Source organism: Fusarium oxysporum, chromosome VI, assembly GCF_013085055.1.
Source record: "Fusarium oxysporum Fo47 chromosome VI, complete sequence".
In the NCBI taxonomy this organism is placed as follows: domain Eukaryota; kingdom Fungi; phylum Ascomycota; class Sordariomycetes; order Hypocreales; family Nectriaceae; genus Fusarium; species Fusarium oxysporum.
In genome coordinates, this window is record NC_072845.1 from 597,927 (window position 1) to 620,316 (window position 22,390).

General features: G+C 46.8%; 7 protein-coding genes across 7 annotated transcripts; 4 read left to right on the top strand and 3 right to left on the bottom strand.

Moving 5' to 3' along the window:
- Positions 1-614: 614 nt before the first annotated feature.
- FOBCDRAFT_202612 (uncharacterized protein) lies at positions 615-4,549 on the bottom strand (the record flags this gene model as incomplete). Its single annotated transcript, XM_059609040.1, has 3 exons — positions 615-2,580; positions 2,637-3,501; positions 3,568-4,549. The coding sequence occupies 3 exons, from the start codon at positions 4,547-4,549 to the stop codon at positions 615-617; spliced, it is 3,813 nt and encodes a 1,270-aa protein (XP_059465077.1).
- A 728-nt stretch (positions 4,550-5,277) lies between these two features.
- On the bottom strand, positions 5,278-6,525 carry FOBCDRAFT_184347 (NADP-dependent oxidoreductase domain-containing protein). The gene has a single exon (XM_031187354.3). It carries the CDS (start codon positions 6,479-6,481, stop codon positions 5,378-5,380), a length of 1,104 nt encoding a protein of 367 aa, XP_031038489.2. The 5' UTR covers positions 6,482-6,525; the 3' UTR covers positions 5,278-5,377.
- Positions 6,526-7,021: 496 nt separating this feature from the next.
- On the top strand, positions 7,022-8,222 carry FOBCDRAFT_225029 (Caleosin related protein-domain-containing protein). The gene is made up of 5 exons (XM_031187353.3): positions 7,022-7,218; positions 7,270-7,358; positions 7,406-7,438; positions 7,488-7,851; positions 7,909-8,222. Exons 1-5 carry the CDS (start codon positions 7,062-7,064, stop codon positions 8,025-8,027), a joined length of 762 nt encoding a protein of 253 aa, XP_031038488.2. The 5' UTR covers positions 7,022-7,061; the 3' UTR covers positions 8,028-8,222.
- A 226-nt stretch (positions 8,223-8,448) lies between these two features.
- On the top strand, positions 8,449-12,774 carry FOBCDRAFT_162750 (uncharacterized protein; the record flags this gene model as incomplete). Its single annotated transcript, XM_031187352.3, has 3 exons — positions 8,449-8,779; positions 8,832-9,471; positions 9,524-12,774. Coding segments are annotated over exons 1-3 (4,197 nt in total), but the record flags the coding sequence as incomplete, so codon positions are not given.
- A 1,016-nt stretch (positions 12,775-13,790) lies between these two features.
- FOBCDRAFT_240695 (uncharacterized protein) lies at positions 13,791-18,442 on the top strand (the record flags this gene model as incomplete). Its single annotated transcript, XM_054704939.2, has 11 exons — positions 13,791-13,859; positions 13,911-14,835; positions 14,937-14,970; positions 15,279-15,339; positions 15,394-15,538; positions 15,582-16,377; positions 16,408-16,484; positions 16,821-16,906; positions 17,438-17,482; positions 17,532-17,606; positions 17,783-18,442. The coding sequence occupies 11 exons, from the start codon at positions 13,791-13,793 to the stop codon at positions 18,440-18,442; spliced, it is 2,973 nt and encodes a 990-aa protein (XP_054560914.2).
- Positions 18,443-19,721: 1,279 nt separating this feature from the next.
- FOBCDRAFT_240696 (major facilitator superfamily domain-containing protein) lies at positions 19,722-21,295 on the top strand (the record flags this gene model as incomplete). Its single annotated transcript, XM_054704940.1, has 3 exons — positions 19,722-19,964; positions 20,009-20,127; positions 20,176-21,295. The coding sequence occupies 3 exons, from the start codon at positions 19,722-19,724 to the stop codon at positions 21,293-21,295; spliced, it is 1,482 nt and encodes a 493-aa protein (XP_054560915.1).
- Positions 21,296-21,318: 23 nt separating this feature from the next.
- On the bottom strand, positions 21,319-22,262 carry FOBCDRAFT_39328 (uncharacterized protein). The gene has a single exon (XM_031187346.3). The coding sequence runs from the start codon at positions 22,229-22,231 to the stop codon at positions 21,437-21,439; it is 795 nt and encodes a 264-aa protein (XP_031038481.1). The 5' UTR covers positions 22,232-22,262; the 3' UTR covers positions 21,319-21,436.
- Positions 22,263-22,390: the final 128 nt, after the last annotated feature.

A 22,390-nucleotide genomic window follows, 5' to 3' on the forward strand; every position in this document is an offset into this window, starting at 1 on the left:
TACATACATGTATATTCGCGAGAAGTTGTGGATAACCTACCCCGCTAAAGCGCGGACAGATTGTAGCTCAGACACTACTGCAATGAGTTAATAGTTGCTATAGTCATTTTGTAGGACGGCTCAAGAGCTCTACTAGTGACACATGCGTCTTACTCTTTCTACATTTAGCTTCTGTTTGCAAGTTTAGTAGTAAAGCCTGAAGAACAGCCTGTTGTTTTGCAGCGGCTAGCACTTGCTGACGTTGGATATGAGGTATGTTGTCCATTAGTTGCAACCTTTACAAATGCACCTATTCACGATGGGAAAATGGATGACGAATAATCCCACGATTTAATTGACGTTCTCTGTCACATCAAAGAAGCTTAGTTTGGGTTCTTGCACGATATTGGCTCGGTGTTTCTTTGTAAAACCTTCTGATATACATCTTCTTTAAAGCATCAAAAAGAACTGACCAGCCACAAGGGTTCGAGATGCAAGGATCGGCTCCATTTTCAACTAGATATCGATTCCTCGTAATAGGGCGACGTCAACGTGAGGCAAAATCAAGCCTGGGATTCCTAGTGGTGTCTAAAATATTAGTGTTAGTGAGGTGGTCGAATGGAAGTTGGGTCAATTTAATGAAGCGTGTTTCTTGCAATCGCATGACGTGGCGCCTTCCTAGCGGCGCTTGAAGTATCAGAATTGTACCGCCCGTGAAAAATGAGCTCCAATCTTCGATAGCAATAAGGCGGATCATGGCGGTGAAAGTCTGACATATCGACGTACCTAAGGTCAGCTTTGTGATTTTGAAGGAATTCGAGTACAGCGTCTTGGTTATTGTAAATAGCAGCTTGAAATGCGTTTTTAATGCGCAAACCTGGAGCGTTCACATCAGCACCTTTATGCACGAGATGTGTAACGATATTCAAATGGCCGAAGAAGGAGGCAGCGCAAAGGGCAGTGCCATAGAGTCCTCCTTGGGCATTCACATCAGCACCTTTATGCACGAGATGTGTAACGATATTCAAATGGCCGGAGAAGGAGGCAGCGCAAAGGGCAGTGCCATAGAGTCCTCCTTGGGCATTAACATCAGCACCTTGTTCTATCAGATATAGAACAATATCCAAATGGCCGAAGATAGAGGCAAGATAAAGAGCAGTACGAGAATCTCCTTCTTGGGCGTTGACAGCCGCACCTTTGCTTAATAGATACTTAACAATATCCAAGTGGCCATACTGGGAAGCACATTGAAGAGCGTTATCGGATCTTCTTGTTCGGGCGTCAATATCAGCACCTTTTCCCAGTAAGAATACAACAATATTCAAATGGCCAGAGCTCGAGGCAGCTTGAAGGGCAGTGCCATATCGTGTTTGAGTATTGACATCGGCGCCTTCCTCCGCTAGATGCATAACAATATCCAAATGGCCAGAGTCCGAGGCAAAAAAAAGGGCAGTGGCAACACTTGAATGAGCGTTGACATCAGCACCTTCCTTAATCAGGAGCTCAATAATATCTAAACGGCCAGATTCACTGGCAAGTTGGAGGGCATTGCCCCAATATTCTTGTTGGGCGTTGACATTGGCGCCTTCCTTAATCAAAAGTGCAATGGTATCTGTATGACCAGCTTTGACGGCAGTACAGAGGACATCAAGTGTTCTTCCTTTAGCGTTGACATCAGCACCTTCTCGAACTAAAAGCGCAACGGTTTCCAAATGGCCAAACTCAGAGGCAGGATGGAGGGCAGGATCAAGCCTCCACGCTGTAGTATCCCCCTTGGCGCTTGCGTCTATAAGCTGCTTGACGCAGCTTTGGTCCCCAGACCAGCTTGCATAAAACACTTGATCATGCTTTGGTAAACGACGCCTAAGCCATCCGTGCTTATCATTCATCCTTGTTTCAATGAATTTCCTCCATCGTTTGAAGAGTACGTGGTTCGAAAAGAGCTCCATTGACAAGTGTGTGAAGGTACTGAGCCTTGACCCGCGGCAGGAGGCATCACGCAACCAACTGTCCACAGCAAATGGCAATAGATGATGTGTCCTCATCAGCTCTTTGTCGGTCAAGGAACAATCCATTTCCAGGAAGTAGACAAGGCATATTTCTGTAATGGTCAACCTTGCGGTAGACTCGATCAATAACCCGTCGAACTCCGTCCTGGGGCAGGATAATATAAACTCTTTCACGGACGAATGGGCTAATTGCAGTACTAATGCCTCATCATACCATGTCCATTTCGTATCATATAATCTATTGTGCATGAGGAGTGGATGGATAGAAACAGCGACAAATAATGTAGAACAAAGTGACGATATCTCAGCTGGTAATGGCATACGTTCTTTCATAATGAATCGTGAACCGGGTGGCGCTGTAAGATTTATCGCGAGAGCATCGACAGCAGCTTCGAGCTCCATTGGGATGTCCGAGTACGCTAGACACTGAAGAATTCGAATGACATATTTCCTTCTAGTACTTGTAAGTTCGTTCAATAGTCGGTAATATGTCTCTTGAAGAGTCGTTGGAAGAGTCTCAAGGGTTGTATTGACTTCCTCTTTGTTGATGCAGTCTTTCAAGCGCTCCAATTGTAGAGAGACCCAACGAAACCTTTAAATCAATCGTTAGCTTTTCTAAATAAGATTGAGGACCTTTGGGGACTTTACACTCCATCTGCTTTCGCAGTCAAAGTGTTCACGATGTTATCCTGGATTGATGTTTGCCCGTGCCAGCGACGAAAGCTCGTGGACTTGGTCACAACATCACGGACATAATGAGAAATATCTCGACCCAAGTTGTCTGTTCTGAGAGAGATGATACTGTCAGAATCAGCCCATGTTTCGATAGAGGTCTCTATGTCATGTTCCGCGCGGCTTGTAACGAGGAGATGGGTGTTGACTGGCCCGTTGCGAAAGCTTTCTATCCAGGCCAATAGCTCGCATCGCTGGGTGCTCCGTTTCTGGTATTCATCCAGTGCATCAACCAGGATAAAGGCCTCTCCCACAACTGCAAGCATGTCGCGAAAGGTAGATTTCAACTGTTCTACAGTTGCTTGACTACTCCCGCCACCACAATTCGAATGGAGTGAAGTGATTGAATGTCGAGTTTCCTGCCGGCTACGGTAAAGCTGGTTGATCAGAGATCGAAGAATAGCGTCAAGAGACTGCTTTTGGTGGTCTGTGAATGTTATATAGAAGTAAAGTATTGCGCAGTCGCGAAGTTGGGGGAGAGGGCTGTTTCGTATATCTTCAATGACAGTCGAGCTTAGAATAGTCTTCCCTGTACCGGAATTCCCATTCAGCCAGAGAAAGGAATTCATCTGGGACTTCCAGGTGAGATATCGAGGGTTGTTTAACAACCACTGCCCGGTACCTGAGTGGCATGCTTCGCGAGCCTTGTTGTGATCGACAGATGGATCAGCTGGATTGAGCCATCTCGATATAGCATTGTCGTGAACGCTGGACGAAAGAGATCTTATGTCACGACTGCTTTCCGTGGCCATCTGGTGAATATCATCAACCATTTCATTCACTATTTATTGCTATTAGCTTCCAGTAATCATATATTAGCTATTATACCGCATGCTTAATCACTCACCCTGTCCCAAAAGAGCTTCAATTCGTTCCTCCTTCTGCACGCTGCTCGGAGCTACTTGAAGAAGTAGGTCCTTGGTATAGGCCGCGGCGGCCATAGCCGCATACTCTTGCCACTCATCGTTCTTATGTGAATCAGAATAGTCACAGATCCCCCTAATGACCACGCACTGGAAGTGATTCATCAGCCCTGCAGCTTCCATCTCAAAGCACAAGATGCCATGCTTCGATGCGAGCTTATCGCGTAAAAGTGCATCCTTCATCAATTGGTTGCCTGAAGCTATCAAGCCGTAATGAATGGCAGGATTGTTTTCGTTCTCGCCTCGTTCGTCTCTGTGTACCAGCTTGTCATCGCCGCAAGAATTGCTACAGACTACGCCCTCGCCTCCCTCATGAACGAAGTCTGCTTTGTATAATCTGTCGGTGGAAGCCTCTGGCCTCTTGTATTTCTTGCCTAGTCGTTTGTATTTTCGGAGTGCTTTATCGATGTTGCTGTCAATGCTGTGACCTTCCATCTCATACCTAGCGTGCAGAGCACTCATAGCTGTTAGGAACGCCATAGATGGTTGGTTCAAATGACCAGTAACAGTGAATTCCTCGCCATGGATCGCTCTTCCGTAGTCGTACTGAATGACGCCGCCACTGTTTCGACCTACAGATCCAACAACAATATCACCCAGGCGGATATCTTTCGTGCATGGGACGCCACCACCAATTCCGACCATGAGCACAGCTCGCAGGTTAGAAAACGTCCGAGTCATGTCTTTCAAGGCAGCTGCGGCATTGACCAGACCGTATTGGCCGTACGGCAAGACTGCAATGACAACATTGTGCTTTCCAATTCTGCCGAGCGTGTAGTTATTGTCGTCGTTAATCGCTGCGTTATCAACAGGATCGTGGGGAACATCGAGAAATGCTTTGGCTGCGATGAGCTCTTTGGTCAAAGCACAGATCCAGCCAATTGTATATTCCTCAGCCTCGGGCATGATGTGTTGCTTTGTTGCCGCGGAGGGCGAGCGAGGTGTATGCTGCTGAATGAACGTGCCAAATATGCTCTCCGAGAACAACATGCGACACAGGAGGGATTAGATATTAGAACAACCAGGAATGGCGGAATGGCAGTAGAAGTTACCAGGTGTCTTCGAGCCTCATGAACCAGGCCACTATGCATCACAGCCTGCCTCTGAATTACCGCCGGCGCGTAAGCACAGCCGTGATTTTTGCCCAAGCCTGCATATTATGGCGTTGCCGGGCGCTAAATCCAGTAGGGTCTTGCATAATACGACCATTCAGCCCGACTTGGCACCCGCATGAAATTTACAGAACAGCCTATCACACTTAGCCACATATTCCGGTGGCTGGCAGTCAATCCAGCTGAAGTTGTGAGCGCATTGTTGCAGGCATTGTGATGCTGCCTTTTAACCAATCACTTTGGGGGGTCTTGCTACGAATTACATTATCTTGGGGAGGCAAGAAAACTTAGGACCTTTATCCTGAGGGACGAAAAGACTTAGAAAAGTTTAGTGTATCTTATCAGTAGGCCTTTAGACCAGTTCATTGTGACACTCTGCTTTGACGTCAGAAGTTTCATTACCCCCGACCGAGGGATTACCTGCTGCAGCCACTGTAGCAACTCTTTCTCATTCGGGAAAATTAGTGAATGCGGCAACGCCGCAAGCAATTTGCATCTGTGCCTATGGTCATAACCTGGGCCTTAAAGGTTTCAGTGGTATAGATTAGGTTGGAGAACATCTATATCTATTATGCTTAAATTACTCTTAACCAGACAGCAGTCTGGACAAAGCTCCAAATGACTAGCCCTGCTGCCAAAGCACAGTCTTATCTCCAATAATGCTAACCTTATCAATCTCAACCATCTCACTATCCGTAAGCCTCCATCCAAGCGCCTCAATAGCACACTTCGCCTGCTCAACGTTCCTGATTCCAACAACTGGCAGGACTCCCTTGCTAATATTATAGTTCAACGCAACAGCAGCAATACTCTTGCGCCGTCTCTCAGCAACTCTCTGCAAAGTCTCAAGTACAGGCTCAAGGTCTTCCATCTTATAGCTGCTGAAACGGTGTGACTTGGGCGGCGGGTTATTCTTGGTGTACTTGCCAGTCAATCGACCCTGGGCTAGGGATGAATATGACTGGAATATCATGCCGCTAGCTTTGCACTTCTCGATGTTGCCGGTGAGTTCGGGGTAGCGACGGAGGATGTTATACTCGCATTGATTGGTCGCGAGAGGAATGTTGAACTTTGCAAGCTCGTCATTGATCTTCTGAACGTCTTCAACATCATAGTTGGCTACGCCAATTGAATGGGCGAGGCCTTGTTCAACGCATTGAGCCATACCTTCGGCAATAGTGGCGATGCTTTGCGGATGAATTGGGCCATGGACTAGGTAAATGTCGACGTATTCGAGGTTCATGCGCTGAAGACTGGCCTTGAGACTCTTAATTGGCGCGTCGACGGGATGTATAAAGTTGGCAGCCTTCAGAGGAGTGCTGAAGTATTTCGTCTGTATAACAATGCTTTCGCGAGGAATATTCTTGACGAGTTCTCCGATTATCCTCTCACTCTCTCCGTCACCGTATGCCTCAGCTGTGTCTATAAAATTGATACCAGCTTCATATAGTGTCTTCCAAGCCAGGATGACATCAGGAAGCTGTTTCTCATCCCACTGCCATGTAGACTTGTCGCCCCACGACCAAGCGCCAATACAGATATGCGAAGCCTTCACAGGCTTTTGAGGACTCGGAAACTCAACACGAGAACTGGGTTCTGGGCAGTATGATGTAGGAAGAACGTTGGCACCGGCAGTTTCTGGGTCTGCCCAGTTAGGTTTCTTCGAATGCATGCCCGATACAGCGGACATGCCTGCTGAAAGGCCAGCTTGTAGTGCTTTATCCATATCGAAAGAGTGCGGGAATACTTGGCGTATGTGGAGAATAAAGCTTTGCGGAACTTGGCGGAAAATCCCACGAAAGAGATCAAGCTACTTTTTAATCATTCCTGCTATTATAGACCATTATACCTATTGAGTTGCCATTGATGATTTTATGATGACAGTGCCAATGCTTCATCAAGTTATGTCAGGTTGTTTACGTTTGGGCAGGGATTTTTGGAGTCATGATGACGCTACTCCAATTCTGCTATCGACTTTTCATAAACTGAAACATGGCGTGACAAACGAGGATGCGGCAATTATTAATACCATGATAAGACAATCTCTACCTACGGTTCAATGACGTTATTGTTCGCACATATGTTGCCCCGTATTAACAACTACGCATACCAGAAAGTTGCGTGGTTCTTATGACTTAGCTTGAATGAATGACGTCACATGTTTACATCCTCGTCTTCACATGCCAAAAGACGCTGCAAATAAACTTCCATTCTAGCAGCAGCATGAAATATAAACCAGTCTCATACACCTTCCTTTGCAGTCTATCCAACGAACTTTGACATACTGCTATTTCGACATCGCCAAGATGGACTTCAACGATCCCAAAAACACAAAGTCTTATTCCGATGCGCTAAAGGTCGATCCTAATTCTATTATTACGACTTCAATTGATACAGTTCCGGTGACTGTTGAGCGAAAGCCATATCAGCCGGGGATCGACAAGCCCAGACTGGCCCATGCAGGTAAGCATCCGCAGCTGGTATTGGAGATGTTGGCTAACTTACAACTCGCAGGCGTTGCAAGAGCTAACCTTGCTGCTACTCATGAGCGTCCTGAAGGAACGACTGTTGATGACTGGGCTGATCGACATAGCGATCAAACGGTACGCTTTGTAAATACTCGGCAGACCTAAGTACTGATGTCTTTCAGGTTCTGCAGCAGCATTGCGACTTCTTTGATAAGGTCCTTCCCTCTTCCATGATCGTTTCGATGTGAGACTAATGATCTCAAGGATCACGATGGCGTGATCTGGCCACTCGACACTTTCAAAGGTTTCTACCGACTAGGCTATGGAATCATTCTATCTATAATCTCCGTTCTCGTCATTCACGGGAATTTCTCTTATCCGACGCAGTCCTCGCTCCTCCCTGACCCTTTCTTCCGTATCTATATCGACAACATTCATAAGGATAAGCATGGCAGCGACACGGGAACTTATGATACCGAAGGACGCTTCATTCCACAGAAGTTCGAGGACATTTTCTCCAAGTATGCGGAAGGTCGTGATTATTTGACCATATGGGACGTGAGTAATTTGATGAAGGGGCAGAGGTTGATCGCTGATCCAATTGGATGGGGTGGTGCTTTCTTTGAGTGTAAGAAAAACCCATTGGCGTCTTTTGTTATTATTGCAAGACTAACTTCTTTTACAGGGCTGGCCACTTACATATTGCTATGGCCGGATGATGGGCGTATGATGAAGGAGGATGTCAGAGGGATCTACGATGGGAGCCTTTTTTATAAGGTCGCTGCTCGACGAGCCTCGAAGTAATGGCCTCCACTATCGTACGAGTACTAAGCTGTCCCAAGGACGTGTAGCTATGTCTAATGTAATGGAGAGTCATTTGTGTTGGGTGCTGCCATATCTTAGAATGAACAGCCAAGAGGCTTGGTGTTAAAACCAATTTAAGTATTTATTCACTAACTGATCAGAGTCTCTTTATTTACATTTTCAACCTACTCAAAGGCATAAATTACTAATAATAGCTTTTACCTGCAAAGGGTGCATACAAGGCTGGCACGCAGGCACACAGTGAGGCTGAGCAACTGCAGCCAACGTGGCGACATTCTGTTGGTCATGCAGCTGAATTTCCCCAACTGCTTACATGTTTCAGAGGTGAAGCCTAACTTCAGTATTCTTTTGCTATATGCACGATTAATCTGCTGTACTATCAACACTTGTCATGGCCTATATATTCTGCATCTAATGAGTTTATTATGAGCAATTCATCGTGCCTTTGGGCGAAAGCTCGTGAGAAGCTTCCAGCGGATGTGCGAGACTGGTTAGCCTCCCTTGAACAAGGCATACAGCTCAACGCGACAGGGACCGAACAGATCGATGCACTCATCAAACAGACAGCACAAAAGCAGCAAGAGCTTGGAAGGACCAGTCACAGGTTCAAGAAGTACTTTGACAACATAATCCGTTGGTTGGATAAGTTCAAAGGGATTGGCGATGTCGTCTCTTATTTTGACCCTGTGCATGCGGCCCTTCCATGGGCAGCCTTTCGATTCATATTGCAGGTATTATATGCCCCGATTCCCATGGCCTGATTGGCAATCTAACTTCTTGTAGGCTATATTGGCCGAACGAGAGCAAGCAGATACCGTCCTTGAACGTCTTGCCTCGACCCCGCACTTCGTCTTTTCTGGTCGCGTTCTAGAGATTGTCTACACACAAGAGTCCATGCACATCGGAGGGACTCAAAATGAGGTCAAACTTAGTCAACAAGGCCTCGATAACTTGCGCGAGGAACTCATCAAGCTTTACTCGGCGCTGCTCAGTGCTCTCAAGTATTGTTACTTCATTTCCAGCCAGCATAAGGTCAAGCGCAAAGCCACGGCGATATTTAATTCATCCGAACTAGTGAGCATCCATGAGGACCTGGAAGCACAACACAAAAAGGTCATAGATCGCGGAGAGGACTGTCGAAAAATCCTGAGTCATACCTTATCCCGCAAATCTCTCGACTTGCTCAGAAGCATCCAGCCATCTCTTACTGAAATAGGGGATCGAGTCCGAGAATTACTGGTGCGAATTGACGAATCTGAACGATGCGAAACTCTTAAAAGTATTTCTGCCATTTTATATCGGGCTCACCACGAGGAAGTCAGTGGCAAGCGAACGGCGGGCACCTGTGAGTGGATATTGAAAAAGGAGAAGTTCATTGGATGGGAGGAAAGTGGCTCATCAGTAACCATTCTGTATGGAAATCGTAAGTGCACCAACTCTCCAGTTCATCCTTATTTGTGGCTGAGAAGTTATAGCTGGGGCCGGCAAGACGTTTCTCATCTCAAGAGTAGTCGACTATTCTATTGGGAAGGCTGAGACGAGTGAGGCATTGGCCTTTTTCTATTGCAAGAGGGACGAACAGAATCGAAGAAATCCTCAGGATATCCTCCGCAGCATCCTTCGCCAGCTATCTAATCCAGTCAAGGACGTTGAAAGGGGAACGATTCACGTCGCTCTTAAAGATCTGCCAAACAGACTTGCACTCAATGGTACAACCTTTGATGTACCAACCTGCGAAAATCTGATTGGAAAGCTTATCGAAAGTTATTCCAAAACTACGATTATTCTGGATGCCCTTGATGAGTGCGATAGAAATACTCGGGAGGAGCTGATGAGAGTCCTGAGCAGCCTCGCAAATGGCAGCTCAAAATTCCGCGTCTTTATCTCCAGCAGACATGATGAGGACATTCTACGTCATTTTAGGGGTACACCTTTCATGGAGATGGAGGTAACAGACAATGAAGAAGATATCTCCTGTTATGTGGACGATAGGCTGTTTCGAGATTCTCGCTGGGCCCATCTAAGTCCCGAGCTTCGGGAGGAGGTCAAAGCAGTGTTTCACGAAAAAAGTCTAGGCATGTTTCAATGGGCAGCACTGCAGGTAGACCAGATTCATCGGCTCAGAATATGGAACGAGAAGAATATTAGGGAACAAATCCAGATCTCACCTACCGGACTCAAAGGTGCTTACGATGTTGTCTGGAATCAGATGCAAGAGATGTCCTCGTACGAACAACAGCTAGCTAGGCGAGCCTTGCAATGGGTTCTGTGCGCATTCAGACCATTAATGCCTTCCGAACTGTCGCTCGTGATGCAGATCGATCCCAACTCCGTTTCGACAGAAGCTGATACGATTTTCACCCCGGAGACTATCCAGAGCATCTGCGGAAACTTGATTGTCTACGATCGGAAGTCGAATGTTTGGCGATTCTCACACTTGTCGGCACGAGAATACATCGAGAGGCATCATTACAGCATGTTTGAATCACATCACCATGTTGCTATTTCTTCTATTAAGTTCCTTGAAAGAGATCTAGTCAGGGTGCCACCAAGTCCGGAGTCACACATGAAACATTTTCTCCGGGTCGCTGCACAAAAACGACCTGATCTAGCTGATCCTTGTTTTAAATTTACAGTTCGCTGTCCCTATATAGTTAAGCATGTACTTTGGCATGCTCATGAGTTGGATTCGCCCAGGTTCAGAGACTCTGAACTCTCGAATCTTTTACGGAACTTCTTCGAACCGATTTCAGAAGGTAGCCGGACTTTCCAGGCTTGGAGGTGTCTCTCAGTAAAAATGGAGATCCGGAGAGCTCTCCTCGTGAGAAAAGGCCTGGGATATTCATCTCTGCAAATAGCATCGACACCCCTCCAGGTAATGTCCATCCACGGACTGTTTCACATCCTGAGAGACTTGTGGGAGAGAGCGGGGGACAAGCTCAACGTATTCCCTATGTTGTCACCATCTCCCCTTACCCTAGCTATTCAGAATCGGCATGAACCCATCTGGAAGTTCATATTGCTCGCAAAAGCGAAAGTTGATAACGGCATCCCGGTACCCCTGATAGCAGCAATACAAGTCGACGACATGGAAGCTTTTGATGCACTGCTTGAAGCCAAGGCAGATGTGAACGGATTTTATAGCTTTGTTCAGACTGAAAGGCTTTCCCCGGACACTAATAAAATGAGACCAGATACACCTCTGAAAGCTGCGTTGAGGCCTTCAAGGAAGCCAAATCGAAGGTACTTCCTACAGAGACTGCTTGACAGAGGTGCAGACGTCAATTTCAAGACAGGATCTCGTACTAATTTGGAGCTCGCTGTCCAGTATGCCGATGAAGAATCCGTTAGAATTCTTCTCGACACAAATACAAAGGTGCGCAGTCCAGACCACCTCCTTAGGTTGGCGGCTCAGAACCGTAAATCCAACCTCGTTCCATTATTCGTGAAGCTTGGCGCCAATATTGAAGAGCCGTTTGAAGGGGTCTTACCGTTAGTATGGGCGTTGAGGGAGGGAAATCTACCGAACGTTCGATCCTTGTTGGAGATGTCGGATACACGAATTGACCTGTCTTGTCAAGAGCATAGGGAGGCAATTCTCTCAGCCCTATCGAAGCGCGATAGAAGGAATATTTTCCCTCTTCTCTTTGAATCTAACCCTTATATCAATTGGAGGGACTGTGAGACCGATACCCTAAGCAGGGCCGTAATCTCATATCCCAAATATGAGTATGAACTCCGTGGTCTCGGCCTCGATGGGTCTAATTCCGCGCTTCAATGTGTCAAAAGAACAGCACACTGCCAGATCAGCTTGTTCGATACTTTGCTCAACGCCGGAGCAGGCCCATCTGTCAGCGTTAATTTCGGCTCTGGGGGTCCATTGACTGCAGGTGCTTTTCATGGTAGATTGCATCACTTCCGTGCTCTTCTTGATCAGGAGAAGCTTCAAGTCAAACAAGAACAGAGAACTCTGTTTCGAACTGTTTTGTTCATTTTGATGAGCGGACGCCTAGGTATCGAATCTTGGAAATCTCATGATAACCGGCGGAAGCCCTACGGTAGCGAATACCTTTGTCCAAAACATCTAGAGGTCCTTCAACTCCTGTTTGATGGAGATTTGAACGTTTACATTCCAATCTATGACTTCCTAGATCCGTTGATTCCACTCGTTTATATCAATGGGGAAGGCTATGAAATCAACAATCCATGTCACTTGTACCGAAAAGGTTACTATGGATATTTTTCTCGACTTTGGTTCTCTATCATGTGGAATCTACAAAATGGCACATTTCCACAGCTTCCTCTGCGTTCGCAACTTCTACGATGGCAGTTTCCGGGAACATTACCTCACCAATTGTCTATTGTCACAAGGCTGACGGCACTTTCTAGAGCTCGGCCAACCTACTTCATCAAGCTTTCCATGCGCCGCAATCGCTCTCAGTTCATTATTGTTCCGGTACAGCAGGAGTTTCGCAAGCCACTGAGCCAGAAATCGGGCGATAGGAGATGGAAAAAGTACAAGCCTGAAAGCTTTGGTTTCAGGGGATTCACTCAGGTACCAGACAAAGGGGTTGGAACTGGATTATCAAATACTGAAGTTTATGTTGCATCTGGCAAGGTTGAAGCATATTGCAATTCTCGGTATACTAGGAATATTGGTTGGGCTCTCCTTGCGTCTTTGGTCGGATTGTTTTCTTTCTTCATTGCCCTCTTGCTGTCAACTAGAGTATAGTTAGTATTTTAAGCCTTTTGAACAACAATTGAATGCATAAACCTGGAAGGCTGTTCCAGTTTCTTGAATCGTCTAAAAATTTGCTGTCGGTATTGATTGTGGTTTTTGCTTGAGACAAGTCTTAAAGATGAAGATATCGTAACGCATAACCTTTTCTATCAGACGCTACCAACTCTGCGCCCAGACTGTCCGACACATAAGTTTTGGAGCTATTATAATAAAGCATTTATTCATCACTCATGCATCGTAAAAAGGTTTATAGAGTATTAGAGAGTTCTCTGAGCTTTTCTTAAGGGACCAACGCATCGAAGACGGTTCTATATCAGAATTTCTAACTCGAGCAGTGTAAAACTTGACTAACCTACACTCCAACTCACCTTCAGAGGAGTTACATGAAGTACAGAGATGCGTGGTAATAACCACAGTATCTATAGATATGTGTTATTATGAAGAATTAAAATCTCATCATACAGATTCAATTCGCGAAAAGCACCGCATAGCTGAGTAACTGAACAGCTCCGGACAGTGAAGGACCAACCCTTTACAATCCCGAGTTTTCGCTCCACGGCCGTTCGTAGGATCAAGTCATCCTGCCCCCGATGGCCGATTAGTCAAACGTATGAAATTTCCGGTCTGTTTCCGACTTCTGATCATGTGTAGGGCTGTGCAATGCGATTCATGGAACGATTGTTATGATCCCTCTCGGTGTTTTGATCTCGGCTTATTCCAAGTCATCAATAAACAATATTATTCCCGCGCTATGTCCGATACAGCGGATAAATGTGGACACAGTCGCAGAAATATCCCGAGAATGCGACGGACAGTGAGATTCACTTTGTAAGCCGTGATATATGAAAATACCGAGATGACATACGATTGAAAATTTTGGCTGCACCAACGAAGTGAAACTGAATCTATAAAAGACAGTCAGGCCCTCCAACAATGGAACCTCATCAAGCATAACGATCATCTACTACACCTGCATAACCTCTCATTTGACAACAACCAAAATGGCCAGATATGCCAAGGACCAGCCAGCGGGCTTCACCAACGAAATTGAGAGAGTTGCAATCGTCGGCGTAAGTACACTCAGTCTTTGTCCCACTGAACAGCACTAACGAACAGGTCAGGCCGGGGGTACAGTCGGTTCTCACATCGCCAATGCACTTCTCCAAACTGGCAAACACACGATCACCGCTCTAACACGCCAGGGAAGCACTAACAGCCTTCCCAACGGCATTATTGTCGCACCAATCGACTATAACGACGAATCAACTCTGGTCGCCGCCTTGGAAGACCAGCAATTCCTCATCATAACCATGGCTCCCAACGCACCCAAGGACACGCATAGCAAACTAGCCCAAGCAGCCGCTAAAGCTGGAGTACCTTACATCATGCCGAACGGCTACGCTGGCGACATCGAACAGGTCAAACTCGGTGCAGACACCATCCTTGGACCGATTGCGAAAGCGAACAGAGATGAGATTGAGAGGCTCGGTATGAACTGGATCACAGTCTGTTGTGGATTCTGGTTCGACTATAGTCTTGCCGGCGGCGAGAACCGTTTTGGGTTTGACTTTGATAAGAAGACCCTCACGGTTTATGACGATGGGAATGTTAAGAACTCGACTTCTACGCTTGCGCAGGTTGGGAGGGCTGTTGCCAAAGTTCTGAGTTTGAAGGAACTCCCGGATGACGAGAACGACGAGAGTCTCACGGTATCGACCTTCTTGAACAAGGCCGTTTACCTGAACAGCTTCATCGTCAGTCAACGAGATCTCTTTGAGAGCGTCAAGCGTGTTACAGGGACATCTGGCTCAGACTGGACTGTTACTCATGAGTCTACTAAGAAACGGTATGAGGAGGGTATGGCGCAGGTTAAGCGAGGAGACATGTCTGGATTCAGCAAGTTGCTCTACGCAAGGGCCTTCTTCCCGGAGGATCCGAGTAATGTGTCAGCGAAAGCACAGAACAGTTTGCTTGGTTTGCCAGAGGAGGAGCTGGACGAGGCTACGAAGGATGGGATTGCTTTGGTTGAGGTTTTGAAGGGTCGTGGTGATCGCATGAAGCATTAGATAGAGGTGGAGGTCATGAGCTTGCACGCTTCGTTGTATTTAGTCACTCTACTCAACATTAAAGTCATTCCGCGTGTTTAGATCTAGATCTTTCCATTGTGACGGAGGATGAAAGGTAAATACATATAAATGCCGAGTCCGTGCGACGGGGGTTTCGGACTTTGTCGAATCCCGCTCCTTTCCGCTTTGTCGATTATCTATTCTCTGGAAATGGCTTAGGTTAGAAGGTATCTAACTTTGACAATCCCTGTCTAGATTAACACAATCAAGCCGTCGGACTTGTTTGAATGCTCCGAACTGTCCTTTACTGCATGTAGTCCAAATTTATCAAGACCGCATATGCCGCTATAAACCCTCCAAAGTAATTTGAAAGGTACGTTTGTCAGCCCTTTAACAATTTCCCTAACTAAATCTCAACGCAAGGTTCACTATGTCCGTGAGCATCAAAACAAACGGTGTCGCCATCATTGGTGCCGGCTTAGGGGTCGGTCTAGACTTGTCGTGAATGATGCGTGTTCAAGACTAACGACGGTTACAGGGCACCGCTCTCGCCCTAGCTTTGCATCTCCAATCTATTCCATGTCGTATCTTCGAGGCCAGGGGCGCACATTCGGACATCCTTTCAAGCGGCGTGACGCTCACACCTAACGGGTGCCGAGTCTTCGATGAGCTAGGGATTTTGAGTCGCTTGCAAGAGAAGAGCTACATCTGCGAATATACACGCAGATGACAAGACCGTGAGGAAGACGGGGATTGCTTTGGATGGCCCGTACGCTCACCCTTGCTACTGTCTCTATCGGCTCACCCTCCTTCAAGAAATTAAGATGGCCCTGGCTGAGAGGAACTTACCGATCTTCTATGATATGAATTTCGAGATAATAATCAGCGATACGCCTGAAGGGGTTGTCTTCCAGGTTGGAAACGGGACTGAACGCGCCGCAATGGTGATCGGATCTGACGGTATCCATTCAACTTTGAGACGCCACGCCACGGATCTTAGTCCGGTTTATACTAATCTGTTATGTGTATATGGGCATATTCCAACAGAGTCAGTGGAATGGCCCGATCAGGACTTTGCCGCTGGTTGTACGATCCTAGGGAAGCCTCGCAGCCTTTTCATGGTCCCTGAAGTGGCAGATGGATCAGATCTCATGATTGGAACGCAATTTGCGTATCCAGAAGCCGATCGAAAAGGTTGGGAGGCTCTCGCCTCCGACCCAACATCTCTGTCCGCTTTATTACGGAAGAATTATGATCAATGGCATGGCACAGCGAGACTTGCTATTGATGAATTATGCAAACGCCCGGAGAGCATACTATGCTGGCCATTCTACGCCCTGCCTAAACTACACAGCTGGTCGTCATCTTCTGGAAAGGTTATCATGATAGGGGACGCTGCTCACGCCATGCCAGCCTCGTCGGGACAAGGGGTGAACCAGGCCCTAGAAGATGCTTTCTCCCTGGCCAAGATCCTATCCTACGAATGGAATGATGAGGTTTGGCCTAAGGTTCTGAGTGCTTGGTAGTCGTGGCGGCAGGATAAGATCGACAGGATACATGAGATGATGCGGGCCACGAATATGATGAGGTCTTCCGAGCTGGAAAGATCGAAATGGCTGCATACGGAGAGCAAAGACCGATCTATTAAAGATAATATGCAGTGGCTATTTGATTTGGATCTTGGCACGCTAGAAGCCAGGCTAGCTGACCACAGAAAGCTGTAGCACTTGCATATCCTGGGGGAGCCATCCCCGATATCGATCTTCTTCAGCGGCTCGACTTCTGCTTTATTATTTGTTTTCAATCCATAGGAATCCAGTTGTATCTTCCAGCCAACCCCGCATGCTTTCCTAAGAAAAAGACTTGTTATCCTTTGATATTGTTACTGCAGCAAGTAATGCAATATCTATCCTCCCGAGATCAATTATCCCATAAGGTCTTAGTTCCTGGACTATAGATGTCTAGAAAAAAGCCAGTTTTCCTATACTCAACCTGGTCAGGTAATTGAGGGACTGCAAGCCTTGAGGATATACTTTGGGCAGCTGGCGCAGGTAACTGGAACATGGCATATTTTTCCCACGACATAAGGTTCTACTCAAAAGGCTTCCATGAAAACTAGCAGTGTCTATAGGTGGTTAAGGCTAAGATTTGATTTATCAACACATGCAGGTGTACCTGATTTGCCTTTGTCACCTTACCCCGCACCAGGAACTGGTTGGCCTCCCACAGCCATTTCGCGCTTTTGCTTCTATTCCTTTTCTCCTCATCTTCATTTTGAGTTTCATTCTTCCAAGAAAATACCAATTTTCATTGCGAAGCCTATTATTGATGGACAAAAAGTTTAAGTCGCCTTAGCCTTGCTGCACACGGAATCGCTGCCTTCCTCACCGTTCATTTCCATTCCTCACTTCCAACACAACACCATTGCGCTTCCGTCCTCGACTCCTCCATCATGGAAAATACCACCGCGCCCTTGAGTGCGCTGATGTTGCATCAGCCCTCTTATTCAGACTCTCTTTCCGAACTAGTCCATTCAACTGAATGTTTATCATCAAAGGGTTATATTACAACTCGCCTGTCAGATACTGACCTCGAGAAAAAGAGACGTTGTGCGAGGTGTAACATATGTAAGAATCCTTTTCCCTGATTCCTGAAACCGAGATCTAAGTCATATAGTGCTTGCCAAGGAACAAAGAAGAAGTCGACAAAGGTTACTTCGCCAACAAGATCCCGCGTATGCGACCACTCAAGGTCTGTTGCCGAGTAATGTTCCAGACGATACTGGTTCACTTGGAATGGACCAGCTACAGTTAGAGGAAACCCCCGGACCAGTACTGCGATGTAAATTCCACGACGGGAAGATAGTCAACAAGGTTAAACTTCTCACCTTTTCAAGCCGAAATAAGGCTCGCTGATAATTATTACAGAAATGGACCTGCTGTGGTGAGCATGTTATAGGGCCTCCTTGTAAACAAGAAGAGGAACACAAGCCTGAACAGCGTACCCTCAAAGAGATATCCAATCGCTGGCAGTACACTGCAACGCCATCATCAACGACAAAGGATACACGCAAAGCTGTCGTGATCGACTGTGAAATGGGAACAGCAGCATCGGGCGATTGCGAGTTGATACGGCTAACGCTTATCGATTATTTTTCATGCCATGTTCTGATCGACAAGCTCGTCTGGCCTGATGTTCCAATGAGCCACCTGAACACCAAGTGGTCAGGCGTAACATGGAAGATGATGCATGAAGCACGGAACAAAAGGAAGTGCGTGCTTGGCTGGAGAAACGCACGATCTTTGATTTGGAAGTTCGTGAGTCCAGAAACAATTGTCATTGGGCATGGTGTGAAATCAGATCTCACTTCTTTGCGATGGATTCATCCTCGAGTTATCGACACGCTTATTGTCGAGGGTGATAATCATGGCGCAACGACTGGGCTTTCATTGAAGAAGTTAGCTGAGGAGCGGTTGGGGAGAGTCATACAGAAAGGGAGAGGCCATGATAGCCTTGAGGATGCGACAGCTACACGAGACTTGCTTCATTGGAATGTTGTGAGAATGGTTAAGGGTACAGAGGCTTGAGTGATGGAGCCATCGTTTTGATGTGGAGGCTAAAGAGTATGGAGATTGGATCTGATTATGATTAGTTGTGGCAGCTCTAAGGTTCATTGAGAAATATCCTTTTGGTTGTGGACTTGGATGGATGGAATCAGATAGGTTATAGCCTTAAATTCCATGCAAGGCGTGTCGTGTACCCTTCGCCGGCCTTACTGGACTTACAATAGCCGTCGGAGTCTTGTTACCTGCTAATGAGAACATTAAACGGCTAGAGATTTTTACAACCCAATGACAGTTTCCTTGTTTTAGTGCATAGGGTCAGGGAATTCCATAAATCCTGTAACCGCCCTTGAGTATCGTAATGAGCAAAGTAACCGTGGCGATCTCCCTGAATGAATCTTAGACGCGCTGGTCTAGCTTCCATTGGTGTAACAGCTACCATTATAGGTATAAAGTGTCCATATAAGCAATCACTGTGCCTCGTTATAGGACCTTGCTGCACTTTAAAAGTTAATCCAGGCGATCTGGAAATGTGATTTGGATCAAGACAGAGCTGCCTAACCTAGACCATTTCCTCTATCACAAATGATCCATGTTGCCAAAAGTTCAATGTTTCGTAATAGTTTACTTGTCTCGTACTAGTGCTCGAAGTAATGTTCCAGAAAATACCAGTGGCTAGTCGATCATCTGTCTGGCTGAGCTACATATTCAGAGTTGCGCGCCTGTCAAACCCTATCTATCGCATAACATAGATTTGTATAGTCGAATCCTATTAAAATAATAAGTACTTCTACGAATGTTTTATGGGAGGTGTAATTTATAGTTTTATTTCGGATTTTATTCTGTCCCCCGCATCTGAGATTTCGGACTGCATAATCACCACATACCAGGTCTCGGTCACGTCAGCGCGACTGGCGAATCATCAAGCTACCCCGACGTTACAATCGCGGATACATGACTCCTGCTCTTGGACTTATCAATGCAGATCTGAGTAATTTCAGAAATATACTCGTGAAACGGAGGCTGACGCAATTGATGTGCAGAATGAGCAGTCCAGTATTTATTCTTGATTGGAGGGGATGCGGGAGAAAAGAAGCTGTTCATGCATCGCTTGTTCGCTTGCAACGCGCATCGGTTTGTGAGCGAAAATATTACTTGAATTAGTAAAGATTGATAGGGTCGAAGAGACATAGAGACCGGGGATGATGGCCGTAGCGTCATGCTTGGAAATAAGCTTAAAAGAAAGTTTTCTCCCCGATCAGCCACCATCTTCAACCTTACCTCATTTTCAATTAGAATCACAATGGCAGAGAAAGGCAAAGTGGTTTCATCCGAGAAGGTCCAAGGCGCACAAGACCTGACCCCGGGCTCAGACTCGGACGCTCCTGTTGTCGCTGTCCTACAAGAGACACCTAAGAGGAGCTGGAAGTCGTACATATGGGATACCTTTGACAAATCACCGGAGGAGCGCAGGTTCTTATTCAAGCTTGATGCTGCTCTTATGACGTTGGCGTCGTTGGGGTACTTTATTAAGTACTTAGATCAGGTAAGACTATTTATTTTGAGACTGGACTGTTACTGACGAAGCAGGTGAACATCAACAATGCGTTCGTGTCTGGGATGAAAGAAGACATGAATCTGTTCGGAAATGAGTTGAACTATATGCAAACTTGCTGGACTGTTGGATATGTCATCGGCGAAATCCCAAGGTGCCTCCCTCCCTTATTTCAGTGATGAATGGTATACTAATTGCTCAGTAACATGTTATTGACGCGCATCCGACCGAGTATCTGGATCCCCGCCTGCGAAGTAACTTGGTCCGTCCTCACAATCCTTCTCACGAAATGCACAAACGCCACTCAACTCTACGTCCTTCGTTTCTTCATTGGTCTTGCAGAGAGTACATTCTACCCTGGAATGCAATACATCGTCGGCTCATGGTATCGTAAAGACGAACTTGCCAAACGATCATGCTTGTTCCACGCCATGGGAAATGTTGGATCCATGGTCTCAGGCTATCTTATGGCTGGGTCTCATAACCTCGATGGCGTGCATGGATATCACGGATGGCAGTGGTTATTCATCACCAACACAGTTGTTTCTCTCCCCATCGCCATAGCAGGTTTCTTCTTCCTACCAGATCTTCCCGAGATTACCAGGGCTTGGTACTTCACACCAGAGGATATCGCCTTAGCAAAGAAACGTATGGAACTTGAAGGTCGAGCTCAACGATCACCTTACACGAAAGCAAAGTTCAAAAAGATCTTCACGAGCTGGCATATCTACACCTTGGTTCTTCTCTACATTCTCTTCAACAACGGCAACGGCGGAAACTCACAACCCGCATTTCCCCTCTGGCTCAAGTCAGAAGGCTACTCCATCCGCGACGTGAATCTCTACCCTACCATCGTCGAAGTAATCAGCGTCATAACAACACTAATCTACGCCTGGACATCAGACAGTCTCTTCCGCGGCGCACGCTGGCCCGCCATCGTATTCTCCGGCTTGGTAAAAATAATAGCCTACGTCGGACTAACGGTTTGGAAAGTTCCTACGCCGTTTACGTGGGTATGTTTCATGCTCTGCGGCTTTGGGGGCGGGATAAGTGGACTTACGTTTGCATGGGCACATGAGATTTGTAGTGATGATAATGAGGAACGGGCATTGGTTACGGGGGCGATGAATCAGATGGCGTATGTGTTTCAGGCGTGGTTGCCGTTGATTATATGGCAGCAGGTTGAGGCGCCGGTTTATCCGAGGGGGTATCCTACTATGGTTGGGATGGCGGTGGGGTTGATTGGGATTGCGTTTACGATTAGGGCTTTGCATAAGAGGCAGATTATAGGGCACAGGCATGCGCTGGTGGGTGAGGCGTAACGTGGCAAAGGAGGATGTATGTAGGAGTTGACTATAGTATGTAGTGAAAGCCTCTATCTCTATGTGTCGCAGCCTGTACAATCTGGCCAGCCCACCGTTGTCCATTGTATCATAACTCAAGCTGAGCCCTGAACTCATTCCTCATGTAGACGAATACCCTCCATCAACAAATATCGTCTGCCCGGTAACAGCAGCACTAGCATCACTCGCCAACCAAACCGCAACACCCGCAAAGTCCTTCGGCAGCCCATTCCGTCCAATCATCGTCCTCGCAGCATGAGCGTCAGCCTTTCCCGGATCGTTGAACGTAGCCCGGGCCAAAGGCGTATCGACAAGACCTGGCGCAATAGCGTTGCACAAAACACCATGCTTTGACCATGCTTCAGCTTGCGAACGTGTCAGACCCAAAAGACCTGCTTTAGAAGCTCCGTAGGCACCGCTGTTTCCGAATGCTCGAAAGGATTGTTGGCTGATGATGTTTATGATACGTCCCCAGCCGTTCTCAGCCATCTTTGGTCCAAATGCTTGACCAAGTGTGAAAGGTGCCGTGAGATTCACAGCGATAGTCTCATCCCATGCTCCCTGCGAGAGGTCGTTCATATGAGGCCTATAATTAACCCCCGCCGCATTGACAAGAATATCAGGTGTTCCAGCATTCGTTTTTATCGCATGAATTGCATCGCGCACAGAAGCTTGGTCTGAGAGGTCAGCGACAATCGCTTCAGCTGTAACATGAAGATCTGCAAGATGATCGATGGTATCTTGAAGAGGTTTCGGTCGTCGCGCGACAAGAACAATTCGACATCCTGCGCGACCGAGAGCAATTGCCATTTCGCGGCCTATGCCTGATGAACCGCCGGTTACGACGGCGACTTTGCCGGCGAGGCTGAAGAGGCTGGATAGGTAGCCTGAGATGGCCTGGGGGCTTGGAGCCATGGCGGTGAGATGAGCTTAGCTCTGATTATAGTTTGAGTAGTGAAGGAATGAGAGTTCGTAGTGACAGTGGTTATATGGACTGTAAAAGCAGTCGCGTGTTTGTTTGACTGGGATATGAGTCCTGTGAGCGAAATCGGCTGACGTGAATTGGTGCACGAG